Source organism: Phoenix dactylifera, chromosome 11 (genome assembly GCF_051530095.1).
Source record: "Phoenix dactylifera cultivar Ajwa chromosome 11, Ajwa_hap1_PhDact_Kaust_v1.1, whole genome shotgun sequence".
NCBI classification, from domain to species: domain Eukaryota; kingdom Viridiplantae; phylum Streptophyta; class Magnoliopsida; order Arecales; family Arecaceae; genus Phoenix; species Phoenix dactylifera.
In genome coordinates this window covers 1,442,749-1,463,354 of record NC_143200.1, presented here as the reverse complement: position 1 = coordinate 1,463,354, position 20,606 = coordinate 1,442,749, and the positions used below count along the sequence as shown (strand labels likewise).

At 37.5% G+C, this 20,606-nt stretch overlaps 3 protein-coding genes across 3 annotated transcripts; all 3 read right to left on the bottom strand.

Annotated features, from left to right (window-relative positions):
* Window positions 1-569: 569 nt before the first annotated feature.
* LOC103711734 (putative calcium-binding protein CML19) lies at window positions 570-1,475 on the bottom strand. Its single transcript, XM_039116067.3, has 2 exons — window positions 1,279-1,475; window positions 570-1,176 (listed from the first exon to the last, which is right to left on the bottom strand). The coding sequence occupies exons 1-2, from the start codon at window positions 1,336-1,338 to the stop codon at window positions 709-711; spliced, it is 528 nt and encodes a 175-aa protein (XP_038971995.2). The 5' UTR covers window positions 1,339-1,475; the 3' UTR covers window positions 570-708.
* Window positions 1,476-2,000: 525 nt separating this feature from the next.
* On the bottom strand, window positions 2,001-6,729 carry LOC103711726 (uncharacterized protein At2g39795, mitochondrial-like). Its single transcript, XM_008797988.5, has 3 exons — window positions 6,369-6,729; window positions 3,088-3,437; window positions 2,001-2,348 (listed from the first exon to the last, which is right to left on the bottom strand). Exons 1-3 carry the CDS (start codon window positions 6,648-6,650, stop codon window positions 2,189-2,191), a joined length of 792 nt encoding a protein of 263 aa, XP_008796210.1. The 5' UTR covers window positions 6,651-6,729; the 3' UTR covers window positions 2,001-2,188.
* A 2,941-nt stretch (window positions 6,730-9,670) lies between these two features.
* LOC103711718 (pyrophosphate--fructose 6-phosphate 1-phosphotransferase subunit alpha) lies at window positions 9,671-20,373 on the bottom strand. Its single transcript, XM_008797978.5, has 19 exons — window positions 20,167-20,373; window positions 18,846-19,018; window positions 17,775-17,887; window positions 15,045-15,119; window positions 14,837-14,950; window positions 14,690-14,757; window positions 14,375-14,458; window positions 13,932-13,985; window positions 13,488-13,568; window positions 13,285-13,378; window positions 13,137-13,210; window positions 12,884-12,994; window positions 12,570-12,614; window positions 12,414-12,470; window positions 12,045-12,149; window positions 11,839-11,955; window positions 11,611-11,714; window positions 10,980-11,145; window positions 9,671-10,035 (listed from the first exon to the last, which is right to left on the bottom strand). The coding sequence occupies exons 1-19, from the start codon at window positions 20,254-20,256 to the stop codon at window positions 9,898-9,900; spliced, it is 1,863 nt and encodes a 620-aa protein (XP_008796200.1). The 5' UTR covers window positions 20,257-20,373; the 3' UTR covers window positions 9,671-9,897.
* Between the last annotated feature and the right edge of the window lie 233 nt (window positions 20,374-20,606).

Here is a 20,606-nt window from a genome sequence, read left to right as displayed (position 1 = left end):
TTTATTTTTTTCTAGTCCTATATAGTTTTATATAGTATTTATAATTTTTTTTTAAAAAAAAGTAATTATATTAACATGGTATTGGTTTGATTTACTTTTGATTTAATGGTACTTTTGATTTGGCGGTCATAAAGTTTAACCATCTGATGCAAGACTTACATCTATGTTCATACTTTTGGTACCTGATTTGTATTCACGTAGGCTTCAAATAAATATCGATGTAAAATTTTATATATGACAAATAAAGACAAATAGGGACATGGAATGGACAAGCATATGACATGATATTCTGATATAGGCTATCGGTTCCCGACCAGCTTAATCAGAAAATCATATAAATAAATATAATTAACTAAAAGCCGAACAGAAACCTAAGAAACATAATTCCTAAATTCACTGGTTATAATAATACTATCTTTTAATCTCTGATCTTCACGAGGTTGAGTCGTATTTCACACAATTTAACTTTTGTGTCAATACAAAAACTCAAAACATTCATCATCGTATTCTTATTAACTACTTATATACATTATTTTTATTTCAACTCAAGACATTGATGATCAGTCTTATTGAATATTGCCAATGAAATAAGATATGGTTTGATTGACAGCATCACAGCATCCATTGAAGGATACAGATGAAAGACAAGATCTTTTAATTCCTGGGCCTGCACCAAGAATTTAGCCGAGAGAGAGAGAGCTTGTCATATCATAACATCATCATGTTCCTGAACTCTTCAAAGCCAAGCACTCCATCCCCATCCATGTCAAAGCTTTGGATCATTACGATGCAGTCCTCAAGGGACCTGGACCACCCCAGCCGACTGAGGGCCCTCCTCAAGCTCTCAGGCGTGATGCGCCCCTCCCCGTCCATTACAAACACCCCAAATGCCTCCCTCAGCTCCCTAGTCTTCCCCTCCTCATCCCCAACCACCCCTACCACCCTCGTGAACTCATCAAACCCAATCAAACTCTCCCCATTCCCCTCCAGCAGCAACTCCACCTGTTCGGCCGACGGCTCCTCGCCGATCGTCCTCAGGCATCTCCTCAGATCATCTTGCGATATCTTCCCATCCCCATCCTCATCAAAGTGAAGAAACACCCGTTCGAATTCCACGAACTCTCTCTTCGATCCTGTGCAGGCCATCTCTAAGCCCCCAGGAATCAGTCGGTCAACCTATGAATGATTTGGTCGGGCGGCTTAGCTTTGATGTTTGTGGGGGCTTCATATTTATACATAAGAGAGAGAAAGAGATGAAGAACTTCCATGAAAGCTTACATGGTAGAAGTTGGAATGGTTCAGACTTTCAGAGACGGTGTTGGCCGTCAAGTCCACCATATAAGACGGCCGAGTCTCGTTTCACGGCAGAGAGGAGCAGTGCGTCGTGCATGGCTGGGGCTGACGTTGCTGCCATGCGCGTGTTGCAGGGGTTGATAACTGATTCCAGTCTCATCCCCCGAGGAATGATACCTAAAAGTTCCCCCCCATCTCCCTTGGCTTCGCACATCGCCGTCGTCACCAAACATCAACTCGCTTTTTGTCTGGATGGCCAGGAATGACGACGACGACGACGACATTAGGACGTGTGAAAGGTCTGGAAAATCAGTCAAAGGTTTGGAAAAAGGGTAAGGAATTGCACGGCAAGAATCTTTGATGACATTAGGATGGGTGACATCATGCTCTTTACGCATGAAATGATGATGAAACACACATGACGTGATGCAAGGTCATGGTGATGACGAAGCTAGAAAGAAGGGTCTCAACTATGTAAGAAATGGAACGGAGATTTCCATGAAATTGGGCTGAGGAGAAGAGGAAAAGCAGGATTGAGATTCAGTCAGTCAATCTTTAATGCTAGGAGAAGAATGAGAAATCATACCATATGTACAAGGTACCTAACAAAACAAGACTACAGCCTTATAATGAAGCTCTAATTACTAGTTCAGGGAAAAAAAACATAGAAAAAATTATTTACCGACAAACAGCAAACAGTCAATGTCTTGACAAATCATGATAAATTAAGATAACAGACAGTTTACAACTTATTTTAAGTTAAACCCTGATGAGAAGCACCTTTCTCACTAAAGTACAATTTTCTGAGACTGAAAGTTTAAGAATCACATATCCTTGGAGATGAATGTATCAAAAATCTCCTTAAACGTATCTAAACTCAAAGTTGATGAAATACTCACTTCCCAACGAATTCCTTCAAGTTCTTCAACCATGCTAAGTACTCCTTCTCATCCTTGCTCATCATGTACTCATGCAAGAAGTCAAACAGGGAGCCCTTAATACCTCTCACTGCAAGGTACTTGTGCAAGGCCTTCTGCAAGTTCTCGTCCAAATCCCTGCAACCAAAGAGTAGACATGAGACCACAGCCTTTTGTCTGGGCATATCTCAATACACTTTTCCTTTACTACATTAGATTACCTAGATTTTTGATACAAATATTTACAGATATTTGAGAATAAAAAGTATCCTGATTTTCATTATCCAAAGTTTCTACCCCCATCTTTTCGTGACCCAAATGAATAAAAGATGATTCCAAAACGTTTGGCAAGTATTGTCTATAATTCATAATCTGGTGTCTGTAATTCACCCAAATGCCCTCAAGTTTTCCTCATTCTAGCCACTTATCCTTATTAGTTGTTCATCACCAACGTTTCTCTAATATTTTTCCAATCATTGCCTCATCAGTGTCACCAGTTGGATAGTCCAGTAGTCAGATACCCCTACTACTTTAGGGCCCCTTCTGCTGCTATCAGCCTGTAAAGCTGACACTCAAGTATCCCGAGGACCTGCAGAATTTCCAAAACCACCTTTCTTATTCCACAACCTATAAATCACCCCTTGAAATCAGGTCTTAGGAGATGGATTCTGAATAAAATTTAGGTACCACATTCGCCCAAAACCTTGTTTAATTAGTATTGATTAATAGCATGCAAATTCACGTCAAATTCCTATTAATACACCCCAATAACTAAATAGACTAAAAGAAAATATGACCAAAGGAACTTATGAAAAGTCCGGACCTTACACCCAATAACTAAATAGATCAAAAGAAAAATATGATAAAAGGAACTTACGAAAACTCCGGCCCTTGATAAGCACCCTGATCATCAGGAGCATCATGCTTCTTCAAGGCCATGCTTTCTATTTCAAGCTCATCAGCATTAAGATTGCAGGAGAATTCCAAGAAAGGGCCCTCTCCTTTTTCAATAGATACAACCACGGAGATGGTTGGCTGGAAAGAGCTCTCATTGTTGTCATCCTCACTCCCATCTTCGTCATTCTCACCCAAATCTCCCTCTGCATCCAAATTCATGAAAACAGTGACTTGGATGTTCTCACCTGCAAATTCCCGTTTAAGGATGACTGTCTGGTTGCCAGGATTGTCAATGATTTCAAAGGGAAACCCATCTGGCAATTCAATTTCCTGCAAAGAGAAACTGAACAGATTATTTTGACATTTTTTTAATTTTACTTTCAATGTATATGATGGGGATAGGGATTGGTTTTACTTTCTAGGATTAGGGTTTTCTCTCCATTATGGACGCTATATTTTTTGGGATCCATACAGCTTCTTGACGGCCATATTGGTAACAGGAACCCCACCAAGACCTAGTTGTCAGTAAGGTCTTGGCCAGCCATGCCATGCATGGAGAAGAGAGAAAATAGGACATCTCTCTCTATCTTTCTCTCTAAGTCGTGTAGCGGGAACAGATGGTAAACGTTAATGGATGATAAAGAAAACTTATTGGATCATAAAGTTAGTCTATTGGATCCTTTTTAAACATTAAATTTGATCCACATACAGTTAAGTTATTTAACCCATTAAGGTAATGGATTTAGAACCAACAACCCAGAAACTTTGAATTTCGTGCAAGGACTTAACTGCAACCATATTAGGGATTGTTCTGCAGTAATATTGTTTTGGGGGACTTTCAGGATACAGTTATGTTGTATGGCCTTAGCCAGACTGAGGCCTATCTGCTGTTATAGATTTTCTAAGGACTTCTGATGAACTGTTTTCTCATACAGTTTCAGCAAATAAGCTGTTGTCTCCATATAACAGAAAGTTTTCTAAAATTATATTTCAAAACATCTGAAGACTTTTATGTGACAGCATGTTTGATTTATACATATATAATGGTCTATGTTTATTTATCACACATGCTTTAGATCAACCGATAATAGAATGATCTACATAAATGTCCTTCATGTGTTAATAATCCACCCTCTAGTGTCTATTGGGTTGAGCTAGAGTCGGTTTGTGTGATGATGTCCTATAGTATTGATTATTCATTATTGGTTCAATAATTGTAATTCATTATTGTAATTATTATTGTAATTTGGGTTATAATATATTTAAATAAGCCATTATGTAATTATTGTTGTTCTAAAGCTCTGTCTGACCCCATATAGATGTAGGCAAATTTATGTTTGAATGTTATGTTTCGTACAGTGTGATGCTTTTAGTTTTCCTAATGTCATAAAGTGCAGAAAAATGTTCAAATTAGAGTATCTGGTGTAGCCACCAATGCAGCCCCGAATACAATGATTTGGAAATTTTTTTCTGTATTAAGTCCCCAATGGCATTACATGGTGCTTAATCTAATACCACCCAAAGAAGGGGCCACTATGTTGGATGCTTAAGCAAGATGAGATAGTAAGAATGTATATTAGGTCATGATGTGTTTCATGGCCAAAGGCAGGGCACAAAACGTCTCCAATATATATGGCTCATAGTCTCATCAAGTGAGTTTTCTCACTACATGGGCAAAGCCTTTTGTGTTACAGTTTTCTCCCAAAGGAGAGGCAGTAATGACTCCTTTGGTATGCATAAGGAAAGTAAATCCTATGGACCTCAAGATTTACTTTACATTTATACATGTTAATTTTGTGGTTATGATGTGAGCATTACTTTGTTTACTTGCAGTTATTCTTGCTGCTATGCATAACGAGAGCAACAATTGCATTCATTATCTGAATGGTTCAAACTTTTCTGCATGAAAAGAATGCATTATGGTTACATTAGAGTGCATGGATTTGGATTTAGCTTTCCAAGTGGATGAACCTGATCCACTCACAATGGCGAGGATTGTCACTCAGAAGGCTGCCTTTAAAAAATGGAAGCACTCGAATAGTTTAGCCTCTTGCCTATACAAGCTCATGCTGGCACGAATATTCGAAGTTCCATTTCTGCTTGTAGAACAGCTAAAGAATTCTTGAAGGCTATTGAGGACCAGTTTGTCAATTTTGATAAGGCAAAGCCAACACCTTGATGTCAAAAATGTCTTCCATGAAATATTCTAGCTTTCGAGGCATTAGTGAACACATAATGCAAACAAAAAATATTGCCTCTCAGCTCAATGAGATAGAGTTCATAATATCTAACAATTTCCTAATTCACTTCATATAGAACTCCCTGCCAGCTGAAAGTGGGCCCTTTAAAGTCCTTACAAGATGCAAAAGGAAAAATGATTGTTAAATGGCTTACTCTCCATGTGTGTTCAAGAAGAGAAAGAGACTTAAAGATGAGGGAGTGCTAATTGGACATACGGTCTCTTATCAAGACAATAATGCACCAGCTGGTAAAGGCAAGGGAGGTCCTTCAAGAAGCAGAAGGGAATTGTCTGGTGGGATTTCAAAACCAGCAGGCATGAATGTGAATATTTCTTTTGGCGCAAGAAAGGACACAAGATGGAGGAATGCTTCAAATACAAGAAATAGCTAGAGACTAAAGGTAACTTCATTCTTGTTTCATCTAAGTATAATACTGTTGATGTTCCATAAAACAGTAGGTGGATTGACTTAGGTGCCACAGTGCCTATTCCTAATGTCATGCAGGGCAGAGAATTCCATCTTGCAACAATTCTATCTTACCAAGTCAAGATAAGCAGATAATTCCATTTATATCCCAGTATCGTAACCCACAATGTTGCAAGTAGTAAATTTCGTTTTGCAAACAAAGGGAAAAAAAACAGAAAATTAACATAACAAAACCTTCATCGCATTGATAAGGAAGAAAAAGAAAGACAACAACCAGAGTCATGGTGAAGAATCTAATACATCGAAAATCTTATCCAGATGTCGTGCTCCATGACAACAAAATTAGAACCTGACACTTATTTAGCATCAAAATTAAGAAATTAATACAAAAACGTTCGCAATAAAGTACAAAATGGGTTTTCCCCACATCTTCAAGCCGGGAGAAAAGAAAATATGTCCAAAAAAAACAAAATCTTTCAAAGGAAGAAATTTTGACATAACTCCTAGTTTCTAGCTACCAAAAAATATCCAAACAAAAAAGAAAAAAAAAATCCTAGATCAATCGATTAGGGTGATGAGATATTGGAGGCATTACCTGTCCGTGGGTGTTCGATTGCAGGACGCAATTGATCTCGGAATCAAGGACTCGTTTGAGATTCTCATCCGCCGACACCTTGGATGAGGCGAACCGAAATGAAAGGAGAGAAGGGGGGTTCCTGAGGATTTGGGGAACCACGCTTCGGATCAGAGGGGAGGAGGAGCGGGAGGAAGCGAGAGAGGAGTAGAAGAGCGGCTGGCAATGGCCGAAGAAGCGAGAGGAGGATCGAGAGAGGCGGAGGGTGCGGCAAAGGAGAGAGGAGGCGATGGAGGACGGCATCTTCCTTCTACTCCCTTCGAGATTCCGCTATCTCGAAGTAGGGTTTAAGGAGGAGGAGGGAGAGGCAGCGTCTCCCGCGAGGGTTTAAGGCTTTTAACGCTGGGGGGGATTGGGAAATAGAAGAATTTATTAAGGGTAAAATTGGTATCGGGTCAGATGTTTCTGGACCCTCCGATGGGTCATCCTTGGTTTTATGGAAGGGAATTGCGTGCCATACATCAAAATAATTTTTTTATTATAAAAAAAAGGGTTTGATGGATGACTGAGTAGATTTATTGGCAATTTTGAACTATGTAGCTGAAGAAAGGATTCAATCTCATGTCTCCTTGGACAACAAAAAAGAAAAATGGTTAATGCTCATGAGCTCTCATCAGACAAGGAGGCAAGGATTTGTCTATTGTTTAATATGACTACCATCATAACAATTTCAAATGCTTCTTCATTGCATCATATATGTACAAAATAGATATGTAAATAATAGATATTATTTAGATAATATATATTTTTTACTAGCATGAAATGCATTTTAGAAAATAAATTAATAAAACAAGAGTTCAAAGGTTCGAGGAATAAGAGAGAGAAAATATATGGATCGAGCATCAACCTCTACCCCACAAAAAAAAAAAAAAAGAGCATCAATGTTTTTATTGGTTTTTTAAAATTTTGGAAAGAGTTCAATAGGTTGGAGATATGGATGCGAGATGGAAAAGGATATTTTTTTTTTGACAAAGTCCTATTGATTTTGGAATATTTAAGAGAAATCATGTAAATAAGGTATAGAGACATAGAAATAAGTAGAGAGGCATGTTATTTATATATCTAACTTTTTAATGGCATTTTTCATAAATATTCATGAAGAAAGGAATTAAAAACTATTCTAGTCACATAAATTGGTGGAGAAAATCTGATAATAAATATACCTCTTTCTTTTAGTAATATAGTACAGATGATGATTTATACATAAGTAAGATAACATTAAATATTTAATAAAAAATAATTTCAAAACCAATAATGAGACAGCCAATTTAAACGTCTACATCATTGATTTTGATCCACATTTAATAGTAGGCGATTTTTTTAAAAAAAATCATATATTTTGAAAATCTTTAGCTTACAAATTAAATGAATCTAATTCTATCAATTACACTAATTTGTCGAATAACATGATAGAGCAAATTCCTACTTCCCTACCGACCATGATTTTAAATATTTTATTTTTTGGTAGGTTAAGAGTCATGATTTAAATATCTTCAAACATGGATAAATTTGAACTCATTAGATTTTTTATGTCTGGATCATAGAAATATATAGCATCATACTATTTAAACCTTTTTTTTCCATCCATTTAATGCTTAGGTTAGGGACACTCAACACATAAGAATTTCTTTCTAGGCATTTCTCATGGTATTTATCTCGTTCAACAGTTTGGACTTTGATTTAAATGATCCACTACTGACTTTAAACCATTAAGTATTTTATTAAATATTTAATATTTAGTGCAGAGTTCAACTCTCTTATATCTAGAACTTCCAAAATGATGAAAAAATGTTACTAAAACAAATTTATTTTTGTTATAGAAAAATTGAATATCTTTAGTTATCATGGCTATCACCAATTAAATAAAAGTGTATGGACAAATTGACTCGATCTTATGCACCACAATCATCAAAAAGATCAGACTTAATCATTGAACCCCTGTAAAGTGAGATCTAGTTGACCTTTCCGGCCTTGCATGTTTTATATAGGTAATTAGATATACAAAGGATGCTTGTAATTTACTCGAGCTGCAGTTCTATTTTTTTTCAATTCAAAGCTCTGCCCAAGTTTGAAAATGATACTTAATTATGAAAATGGCATCCAAATAATACCATTATTTCATATTATCATCCATTATCTCCAATAATAATAACAGCTGCTATATTTTCCAATGCTCTACTCCTCTAGTGTCTGGTCCGAGTGAAGGAGAAAACAATTGTCTGTTGGTAATGTTATAACAATAAATGATGGTTTTGGAGGGTATTCTCTCTCATGCAAATGGGAGGGACCCACCAAGTTAAGAAGGGGTAAGAAGAGACAAACTAATGAATTGGCACCTGCAATGCAACTTTCATTTTGAGCTCTTTGAGTTCCCCTGAAAATTTTTTAAAAAATTATTTAAAAAAACTCGAGACAGCTCAAATTTCATCCTTTTGACTTTATACTTCTACAAGAAATATCATGTCAATAAGCTGGCTAAAGATCCAAAGAGCCCCTGAGAAATATATCTGGACAGCAATGGCATCAAGGAAAATGAGAACACAAATGTACCAGGCTCTGCTGAGCTTTATAACATATTCACAAATAATAATACATCCAAATAATATAAATTTTGTCGCTGGACTGGCTCATTTGCATCCAGAGCAACCATCAAAACTCCAATACGAGCAAATTTAAAGACAATCATCAACAATTTGGCAACTAGGCTGCAGGATGCCCAAAAAGGAATTTAAGGGGTCCAGAAGATATTGTTACCTTCTCAAAGGGTTCCTGACTGTGGAAATCCAGTGGTCCACAACAGGCCCACAGTAGATGGCATCAAGCTTCCATCGCAAGTCCAATTTCAAACAAACTCTTTCAACTTTTCTGCTCATGCAACACCACAGCACCTGATAGATCTGAAAACCATATCGCAGTTCTCGGAAAGGTTCAGGTGAAGGTCCCTCGGCTAAATGTCCAGCCCCTCAAAAGAAATCTCCAGCCGAGTGGAAAGAACCCGACAAGGTGAGCCAAATTACTCGGACAGTATTAGTTCTCCCAGTTTTTCCCCTTACCAGGGGTTTCCAGGCAGGCTTCCTCCAAATAATACCCAACCTATCAGGTTTCCAGGCATGCAGAAGTTCAACACCAAAAATTCGCAATTACGGTAATCCCCTTTCCTCTGTATATTGCTGTTTTCTTCCAGTTTATAAACATATCCCACATAGAAGTCCTCAACATTTCAGAAATAGCTAAAATCATCATTATTTGATGTAGGAAAGAACTTTGTCATAAAACAGAATCGTATTATTCTCAATTTCAAAGTACAGCAATGAACGTGTGGTAGTCACTAACCATCACCAAAAATGCATGCCAACCGAAAGAGACAGATAATCATGTGAAAGTTCTTACCTCCTGCAAACACTCGACAGTAGAAAAAGACAGACGGAGGAACAAGAAAACCAAATAAATGGAGCATAGACATTGCTAATGGGTACACTATTGAAGATGGTTAGTTGTGCAACTGAGGTGGCTGGCTGCTAAATGTGGGAGAAGCCATCACAGACAACACGTCCGTCACAGAAGCCATAGAGCTCAAAGCTGCTTTCAGGACATCCTGTGAACAACCAGGCTTCACAATGCTTTTCACCTGTCAAAACAAAATATAGGAGTGCAAGAGTTAGATCTATATTTGCAGCAAGGAATACAGTAGAACTGCTGTTATAATGATAACCAAGCAAAGGGCTGAGGCTTAGCTTATAAACTAACACTGCAGGACATAAACAAGATCTTGTAATTTGTTATTTTGTTTAAGGGCAGTTCCAGAGCAGGTTTGCGGTGTTTTGATGGGGACTAGGAGATAAGCAGCATGTCAGCAAGCAGGCATTATGATTCAGCTCACAAAGGGGATATCCACTGACATGAATGTTAGTTTACTGGTGTAGCATCCGAATGGCCTATAAGTTAACCAAGTGATAGGAGAGGTATATATTGCGGCAGAAAATTAGGACCAAAGAGACAAGGCAAAAATCATAGCAGATTGAATCGGGTGCAACACAAGAAAAGCAGTTTATGGATAAATTTGAGAAGTTTGAGTTTCTAGGAACCTTAAACAAAATTTATCGCACAAGGTATCCCAGATTTATTACAGGAGCAACATATTTGGTTGTGGCAACATAGGAAAGGGACACTGCAGAGATTTTTTTTTATAAAAAAAAACTATAAATGATAGTGTTGTCATAATTGCAGGCTAATAATTTAGAATAGTTCAGAACATAATAGAAGCCTTAAAATAGGGAAAAAAGATAAACGAGGAGGATTGTTGGGGGGGGGGGGGGGGGGGGGGGGGGGGGGGGGATGGGATGAAGTTCCAGAGTAGGTGCCACGTCCTCCAGGGATAGTTCCTACACTTGGATGGGAAAAAATAACTTTAAAAAAAATATTTCTGTGAATGGATAATTAAATCATCAGCTAAGATACAAACCAAACATCAATTTACAACAATAACATATCCTGTATCATTCTAGAAGATACAGTTAAAATGGGAGAACAGGAAGATCATTATCATATCATAGAACAACGAAATATGAGAACCTTATCCAGATATTCCTGAAGCAATTTAATCCGGCCCATGTAATCTTGATCTTCAACACATAATGTAATGGCCTTAGCATCAGCACCAGGTCCATCAAACTGAAGAGGTCCAAGGTTTCTGTATATGTCATCCATCAAAAAGCTGGAAGCATTGTGTCTCAACAACCTGGAACCCAGATTTAAACATTAGGCACAAGTGAAAACGCACGCAACCAATATTATAAAATGATAAGTTAGAAACCAGGCCACTTGAATCTTATGTTTCTCATCCAAGCATATCAAGAAAAATTTTCCAACTCTAAATAAACTGAACTTATCTCTTACGAGAAGACTACCAAATAAATTTTCTAAGGATCCTTCATGATTGCATACCAAAAATGGACTGGGTAGACTTGCAGTTGCTGGGAAAAGGAAAAAACGCATGCAGCTCAAAGAATATTATATTAAAAGGAAACAACTGAAGGCTTAGAAAATGGTTCATTTCCTTCAAAAAAAAAGGAACTGTGGTTCCATCGACAAAGCCAGTATGTCAAGCCATGCTCAGATAACCGCTTGGAAAGGCAACTGATTCAGAACATATAATAGGAGATAGCAACTGCCATATCAGTAAAATGCTGTAACAATAACATACTCGAATGCTTTTCCTTTCAAGTCTACAGTGGCAGGATGAACAGCAGGTTTTCCAATCATGGAGGCTGCAGGACCACGTGACCATCGCTTCACAGTCATCATTGCCTAGAAATAATCAAAACAAATTGTTACCTGTGGCTTATTTTGATCAGACTGTTGGATCCAAGTGTTCAAACAGGATATTGAGAAAAAAACATTAATTAGAAAAACAAAGAGGATGGAGATTCACCGTAATTGGAGCAGCACCACACTTCCATTTATTCACAGGATTTTTCAGATTTGTAATAGTAGCCATGTAACCATTCAAACCAGCTGCTAGTATATGATAGCAGACATGCCCAAGAACCTAAGCAGATACAGTTTCACAAATAAACTCATTGGTCATAGCAAAACTAACAAAGCAAAAGAAGAAAGCGACTCCTTATAGGAACTCACATAAGCATAGTCACAGTCAAATTTAGAAGGTAAGGATCCCCGAGCTTGGTAGCCAAAAAAGTGGCAGATGGCATTAAATTTCTTTCCTTTATATGTGCCTTCTTTCTGTGAAGATAGTAAAATAAAACATTTACTGCACTAGAACATTTTAGGAATGACCCAGCAGTGACTGATATAGCATACAAGACATAAATGGAAAGAGCAACAAGCTATCAGTCCATTAAACAATATTGCAAATTTGCAATACATATATAAGCAACAGATAAAGAAACTTTAAGAAATGCAACAACTTTAAGAAATTCTATCTGAAGTTCTAGTGAATAGGTGATTTTAGGTGTCATCATCATATAAAATGTGATTTAAACTCACCAGCCGCTTGTTCATTTCTTTCTCCACCAACTGAGCTAGAAGTTTCTCTGTCTCAATCTAAATACAAAGAAATAAAGGTAACTTCAGAAAATAATAATGAGAATAATGCTTTTCTAAAAAAATTCCATCCTTTTGAGTTGTTGCACCAAATTTTACCTGGGATAACTGTGCAGAGTCATCAGATTCTGGATGGAGAAGCAGCTGCAGTATAGATAGAAAATGTTACCAGTATCACAAATGTCTCAAGCAAATCGAGCAGCAAGTAACGAATACGAATTTACAAATATGTTTATAGCCACCATAAATGGTAAGCCTTGGCGCAACAGTAAGATTGCTCTGCTGTAATCTAGGTGTCACAAATTCGAAACACAGAAACAACCTCTCCCCCCAACCCCACAATAGTAGGAGCCTCAAGCACTAGGCCCCTTTTTTAATTTTTATAGCCACCAATAAAAAATAACAAAAATAACCTGTCTCCTTAAAAATGCTGGCAAAAATTCAAACAGTGCAGATGCCCACGGTGAAAGTTGTGAAGAAATATTCTCAGCAGACACACCCTGAAGATGGAGACCATGGATTTCCTAAACCAGATATAACAGTTTAGTAAATATGTAAAGCCACAGTAAAGCCAGAAAAACAATGAGAATATAACTGTTGCTTTCAATTTTCATCCAAAAAACATGGAAATAAATCATTAAGTCGCTTTTTTTATAGGCCAAGTACCTGGAGCAAGGCATACAGTTCTGGTATGCTTTCTACAAGCCCCTCAGGTATAAGAATTACACCATGAGACTTGTCTACACAAGAAACAAAAAGTATATCAGAAGTCGACAAACTAAACATTAATGAGCCCAAGCCAACAACTTCTAACCTTTCTCTGCTCTGGCTTGTACTGCATCACAGATCTGTTTTGTAATGTCAAAAATAGTGAGTTTTGACGCAGCAACCTCCTCGCCTAGGATAACCTGAGAGATTGAAGTTATTATAAATCAGTTGACAAAACAGATATTATCAAATAGATAAAATGTCACGAAAAAAAAGGAAAACCAAGTGAAATCAAATGTGAAGTCTAACCATATTTGGATGTGACTGAAGAGTACATTCCAAGGCCACATGAGATGCCTTGCGACCCATAAGCCGAATAAAATAATAATACTGCAAAAGAAAATGCAAACCATTTGTTCACCAGAAGATTGAGGCTGAAGTTTGAGCAAGAAAAAATAACAACAAACGGCTTGCTTAGCAAACAAAAAAGATATCTGGTGATAAAATCTACTACTGACTGAAACAGGACTAAATATTAGAATATGGTTGATTGCAGGAACATGGAAAACAGGTAGCTTCAACATTTGCGTTGTAGCCCAAGTCAACCATTATAAAAAAATACTCCTTTTTGCCAACACTATTGGACTCTTGAAGAATGATAAATTCATTTGGTCTAACCAAGTTGCTGAAGCTAGTTTGACGAGTAAAGCCTTACAGAGTTATTTCATCCACATGAAATGAACTATGCATTACCTTTTCAGCTGAGAGGGCATCTGTGCAGACATTGCTGATGAGCTGTGAATTAACCTGCAAAGAGAATGCACATAAACAAGCCTCACTATGACATTGCACAGTTTAAAAACTATGGTCATTTTAAAGTCCATATTTTATTGCTAAAAAAATCATGATTGTTAGGACTTCCTCCTCAAATTTATTAGAAAATTTGAATGCCAAGTTCCTGGTGATGAAACATTAAAATGTTATGTTACACTGATTTTACATGCATAATACATGATTGCCACATATAACAAGGTAGGTACAATGTCCAAAAGTAATAAGGAAGAAGTTGGAGTGAGTTACCCAGATGAAAACTAAGAAAATAAAATCAGAAACCAAGGTTCTGTTGACAACAGAATGTATTCATAATTACCTCAACACATCTATAAGATTACAGCATTTGATGTTACGAAACATACCTTGCATATTGTATCAAATCCAACATTTGTCTCCACAAACTGATTCTTAAGATCCCCATTCAAAGTTACAGGAACACCTACTACCTGTCACGTATTCTTAAACTTAGCTCTTGAACTTATCCAGTTTAAACCAAAGGGCACCTGAAGAATCAAAAACCAACATTTCCTGGAAGGAAAATGCATGCATGATTCTCTATAGAGCTATTATCTAACGTCAAAATAAAATAGCCTATAAAATTTAAATGCATGCAAGAAAAAGTTAAGTTGACAATTGACTCATTCCCTAGAATAATGCCAAAACCACATGTCAAATACCTTTGTTGGACATTTTGACTCAGCAAAAGTCTCTGCAAGCTGTGCAGCATCCGTATTGGACGTAACTCCTTAAGAAACATAGGGAAATGCATATTAAGTTATACAGAAGTCTGATAGCATAATTAGTAAGCATACTATGAGACACACCTCCGATGATGACAAGACCATCCAACTTCAGTGCCTGGCATGCAGTCATTGCGGCATTGACTTGTTCGGTTGTTCTAATTTGATCTTTTGTCCGGCCAAGCAAATCATAACCACCTTTAGAAGCAGAAAGCATATGCACAGAAATTAGGAAGATAATTTGCATTAATACAAGAATAAATAAAAGCAATGAAGACAAGCTATAACAAACCTTGGTTTTTATATGTGGAAAGGATATCATCTGTTATTTTCAAAGTTTTCTGTGCAAATAAACCTTCAGTACCGCCTGTAACAAAGACAAGAGGCATTGGCAAAAAATATAAAATGATTTCATCACAAGAATAGAACCACTAGAATCATCTCACAAAAAACAAAGCAAACTGAAATAAGGAATCTGCGGGTGATAGACCAAGATTTGCTAAACCGGTATTGGAAGGGGTACCAGCCAACAACCAGCTCAGCACGTATAAATCCATGCTGAAGAGGAAGGGAGAAAGAGGAGAGAGCGAAGCCTCGAAAGCCCTCATCAGCAGAGGATTGCATATGTTTCATTTTGAAATAGGGGATGCCTTTTTTTTCTAAATTTCAAATTGAAATCAACAAATGATTTGTTGACTTTCTTCTGAATGAAGTCAGCAAATTATTTGCCAATGTCAATTCGAAATTTACAATATATACATATATGGTATGTCGTACCGTACCATACTGACACTATTGCTAATGTGGCACCGGTACGGAATCCGATACCGAGACGGCGAACCTTGATACATACATATATACAAACATACATACGTATGTACATATATACATGTGTGTGTGTGTGTGTTTCGAACCAAACCATGCTAGTAACTGACAAGTTTGATTCGGTCCACCCTGAACTAGCTAGTACAACACGGTTCAACAAACCTTGTGATAACCATATACAGAAGTCATTCTTTAAAAGAGGGGGTGGGGGAGAATAGAAAAATAGAATCCATGTCCAAATAAGAGCATAATCAACATCAAAAAATATTAATCAAGGGCAGCTACCGCGGTTATACAGTGAAGAAAAAATCCATGTCACAAGTACCTTAATTAGATATATTCATGCATTAAGGATAAAGAAGGATTTTAGAGAACAAGAAATGAACTCTTATGTAGTAAAGAATTAGATAACAAGGAATTTTATCACAATGGTACAGAGAAAGAGGGAGAGAGAAAGGAGGAAGATGGAGGGAAAAAAATAACTCAATATATTATGACGATTTTATTAGAAATAACATGATTTTTTCTTCTGCAGGTCCACCTGCAAAAAAAGAAACCATTGACATAGCTTTATTGACCCAAAATGAAAATAGCTAAATTATTAGGTGATATTGATGGGTAATGATGGAACAAGATAGGCAGAGGAGCAAGAAATGCAATAAGCAATTACAAAGAGATGGGTTGGTCATGACAGCAGATCCACTTCAGTGAGCAGCTTTGAGGCACTGATGACTTCTCTTTCTTATTTGGCAACGTAACCAATTCATGGAAGTTGCAATCACTATTGCCAATCAACCAGGTTATAATCTGAACTCCATAATCTTTCATCTTAATTGAGCATACTCTTACCAATGAAAAGTTCGACAATTTATTGCACTAGGATTAGATATCAAAGGGATGTTTGGCTTGGGAAGGGTGAGCTTGTTAACTGATTCCCAACTTGCCTGATACACCAATCCTTAGAGAAGAGGGAGTAAAGTGCAGCCCATGTTTTCAAGAGAAACTTAAGTGATATGGAATCAGGGCATGCATGTCTTCTTGCACTCAAATGTGTGGATGGGGCAATATCAGAAGTAAAAGTCCAGACAGGAAATTTAAGTTGAAGTCCTGAAATGGACCAAAGGCAAATCAAAGGGCCTTCTGCAATCTGAGAAAAGCAAAAATATCAGTATTTCTTGACATCCTTTCATCTATTACCCATCACTACTTATTTGGGACAGAAGAGCTCTTCGTAGAAAGCAATAAGCTGAAAACCAAATCATAGCAGCTAGCTGGGTCTGCTTCCACACTGTTATGAATAAAAGATGAATGCTAGCGTAGCATCACATGATTAATAACAATGCTTCCTCTTTTCTAATATATGATCAGCAGACAACAGTCTTCAACCCACAACACCAGAGTGATGCACCATGTCAAGTCACAGGACCATACAAAAGCCAACAACATTTTAGAAGAGCTTGGACATCCCTCCGAAACCAATTTGTAACTCACTGATCAACTTATACCATCTTGTCTTATTTAAAGGATGAAGATTGCAAAAGATACTAAGTATAAGATCAAAAGAGACTGACAGTAGGGGTAATAGTGCCAGATACAAAACTAGAGAAAGAAAGATGATCCAATAAAAAGTAATTCAAAAAAGAGGTTAGATAGATTATGTCTGGTGGCCGGGAAAAGGAAAGAGGGGAGAAGTACACCAAAAGAAAAAGAGATGAATTGAAAACCAAAAGTTTCTCCAATTTGGTTGGACTGAAAAATTGCAAAGAAAGCAATAAAGAAAGTGGTCAAGATGTGGTAATCTTGATATATTTTCCTTGTGTTATTATTCTCTCAAATTTATTATCATTTAGGCATTATTTGATTGCCAAGAAAGACAAAAGAAAACAAAAGTATTTCATGGGAAGAAAAGAAAAGAATTCTCTTCTTCAGTTGAACCTACAAAACCTAGAAAAACTATTTTTTCCATTGCTAGACAATGGAAAAGAAGATTCTCCTCAAAGTTTCTTTACTGCCACTTTCTTAGCAACCAAAGAAAATGTAGGAGCATAAATAACAAGAAGAAGAAGATAAAGAACATTAGTGATCTTAGAATGCTAACTGAATTTTGCTAATTCATAAAAAAGAACAAAAAATAATGAACACAAAATTGCTGTGTGTAAACTTGGCCATAAAAATGCATCATAAGACAGATGCTTACCAACAAATCCAAGCAATGTACTGTTGGGATTGTGAGCCTTGATAGCATCGTAAAGCCCCCAAATAACATTATGCCCTCCTGGTGATTGTCTCCCAGAAAATACAACACCCACCCTGCAATAAGATATTTGAAAATACAAATCTTAAGTTCTGCTGGAAATAAGCTAATGTGTCATAAGCATAAAATGATGATCAAATGATCAATCTTCCCAAGGAAGCATGATGTTGTACATACCAGAAAATAAAATGTATACTATATGGAAATAACATGCCAACTAACAAATAATTTCGGGGAAAAAGTTTGATATTCGCTGAGGGTATCAGGTTGATAGAATAAACTAAGGGAAACAATCTGTCCAATCTTTAGAACAGTCAATTGACAGCAGGACTCAGCTTCGGCAATACCTGCATAAACGTGAGTTTATGACAGGAAATGTGCGACATTTTAGGAATATTAAGCATCAAAAAAACTTTCCAATCTATACCACCTCAGAGAGTCATTAAAGTTACCAATCTTACAGTAGCCATGCCAAGAATGATGAACCGTTCCAAAAAGAATGAGACATAAAAGCATTCTCATTGGCATACATGCATGAGAAGTGCTTAGTCACACTATCTACATGGATCAGCATGCCCACAAGTGCATTCAGCATGTATATTACAAAGGTGAAAAAAAAAGAAGGCTAATTACATTTTTGACATGGTTTTCAGTAAGATGATTCAGACAGTCACATGTAGGACCACAATATCATATAATTTGTTTCAAAAATCGTGGAGATGCATGCTAAGTAACAACCTCTTCAGAATAAGATACCAGAAGAGTAAAAGTGCAAGCCACATGAGATAGTCTAGCACTTGAGTAATAGAATAGACTATTGCAATGATAAATTTGCTCATTTCCCCCTTTCAAGAGGGTGCCAGATTTACTTAGCATGTAACTCTTATTTAGATCCTTGAAACCAAAATTTTCAAGGATTCGCTCAAATAAGACAAGAAAAATTCCTTACGTTTGCTGAATCACGAGCTCAAAATTTATTAGGAAGCAAAAGAGAAACAGCAATTGAGTATAAACCTGATAGCTGGATGCTCTGTTATGATCTGTGCATCAGGAACTTTGGCTGTCGCCCTCAGAAAATGAGCCAAAGGTTGCCCATATGTGTGGGGAAAGTTTTGACCGATCACATGCGCACTAGCTGGATCTCCAGCTGTTGTTGCATCCCCAAACTCTACCCTCACTGTGGTGCCCTGTTTTAGGTGAAGAGGGGAAAAAATAAGAAAAAGTACAGACCCGCCACTCGGAGAACTGATCAAGTAAGATCAATTTTACTACTGCTAAAGCAGCATGACACAAGATGCAATAAATTAAATAAAATATAAATCATTATTAACTAGGCATAATGAAAATATTGATTTACCAGAGCTAGGGCACAACAAAGGTTTATTTACCGGCGGACACAGACAATCTAAGACTTTGATCATACCGAAAAACAAAAGGCTCCAGAGACCTTTCAGTCAAACCTTTACGAGAGTAAATACAATTTCTATGTTAATGAGATTGGAGACAGATGCGTGATATGTGCTGGCTTGGAACCCATCCCATATTTCTTCCAAGACTAAGACCTTACTCACGCCATAGAAGCATGACCAGAATCCAGTCAAAATTAAAAGCAACTTGTCCAACCAAGCATGATAGGGGAAGAAGACGAAACCATCGAGCATACAGCATATAGAGTCAAAATTTGTCTCTTACAGTTCAAAAGGAGTCAAAGCTTCGTCAAAATTATAGCTTGGTTCCAGAATTTACATCAAAGTCATGGGAAAAAGGGAAAGAATGCACCCAAACCGAACACACGCACAACAAAAAGGTCAAAGCATGCTAGTAGATTCGCTCCATCCCCAAGAATAGTACTCAAAAAGGACACCCGTTCCCCGTCTTATTAAACCGCGCAATCCGCCGATCTACAATATCTAACATGGCGCTGTACGATTAACTGACTGCTAGAATAAAACAAAACACAGTAAACCAAGAAAAATATAATCTTTAAAAATGTCGAAGGCCGAAGCACTAACATCAGATCCAATTTCCAGCACGAGATGGGGCACGAGAAAACAGATTAAATCATCAAAACAACCGAAAAAATAAACACAAGAAACCGTCATAGAGATCCGATCTTTCCATGAGGCAATGCCTGCATCCCAGTCCCACTGTCCATACAACCACAAACCCCGGCCCGATCTAACAGCCGATCAACAGAGTAAAAACCCTCGAAACAAAGCGAAAACCCATCAATTCAAAACGGGAAAAAGAAGGAGGAGAAGAAAAAGATCGCAGATGGAAGCGGAGAAGCCCAATGGAGGCGAAAAAACCAAACCCTTCAGGTAAGAGGAGGGACCTGAAGGCAAGGAGGGAGCTCCGGCTGGTAGAGAGCCCTTTGCTTCTGGAGATCCGATAGCTCTCGGGGAACGCCATAGTCCGAATCCATCGCCTTCTCTCGCCTTCTCTCTTCGCTTCTCTCTTTCGTCCCTGCGTCTTCTCCGCCCCTCGGAAAGAGCGGTATTTAAACCGGGGGCGATATTTACAACGAACGCGAAACCTTTTGCCCTAAATTTACATAAAACCCCACCACGTTTTTATATTTACAAAACAAGCACTAAGCGGTATATACGGAGTACGGATTATAGTTATCTGTATATTAATTTCTATGCGGATGCATGATCTTCTATCCACGTGGCACACCGAACCCACAGCTTCACTTTTGGGCGGTCGATTGTGTGTATGCATAGGATTTTTATGGGGTTTTATGTAGAGGTTTGTCGTTGGAATATACTTGAC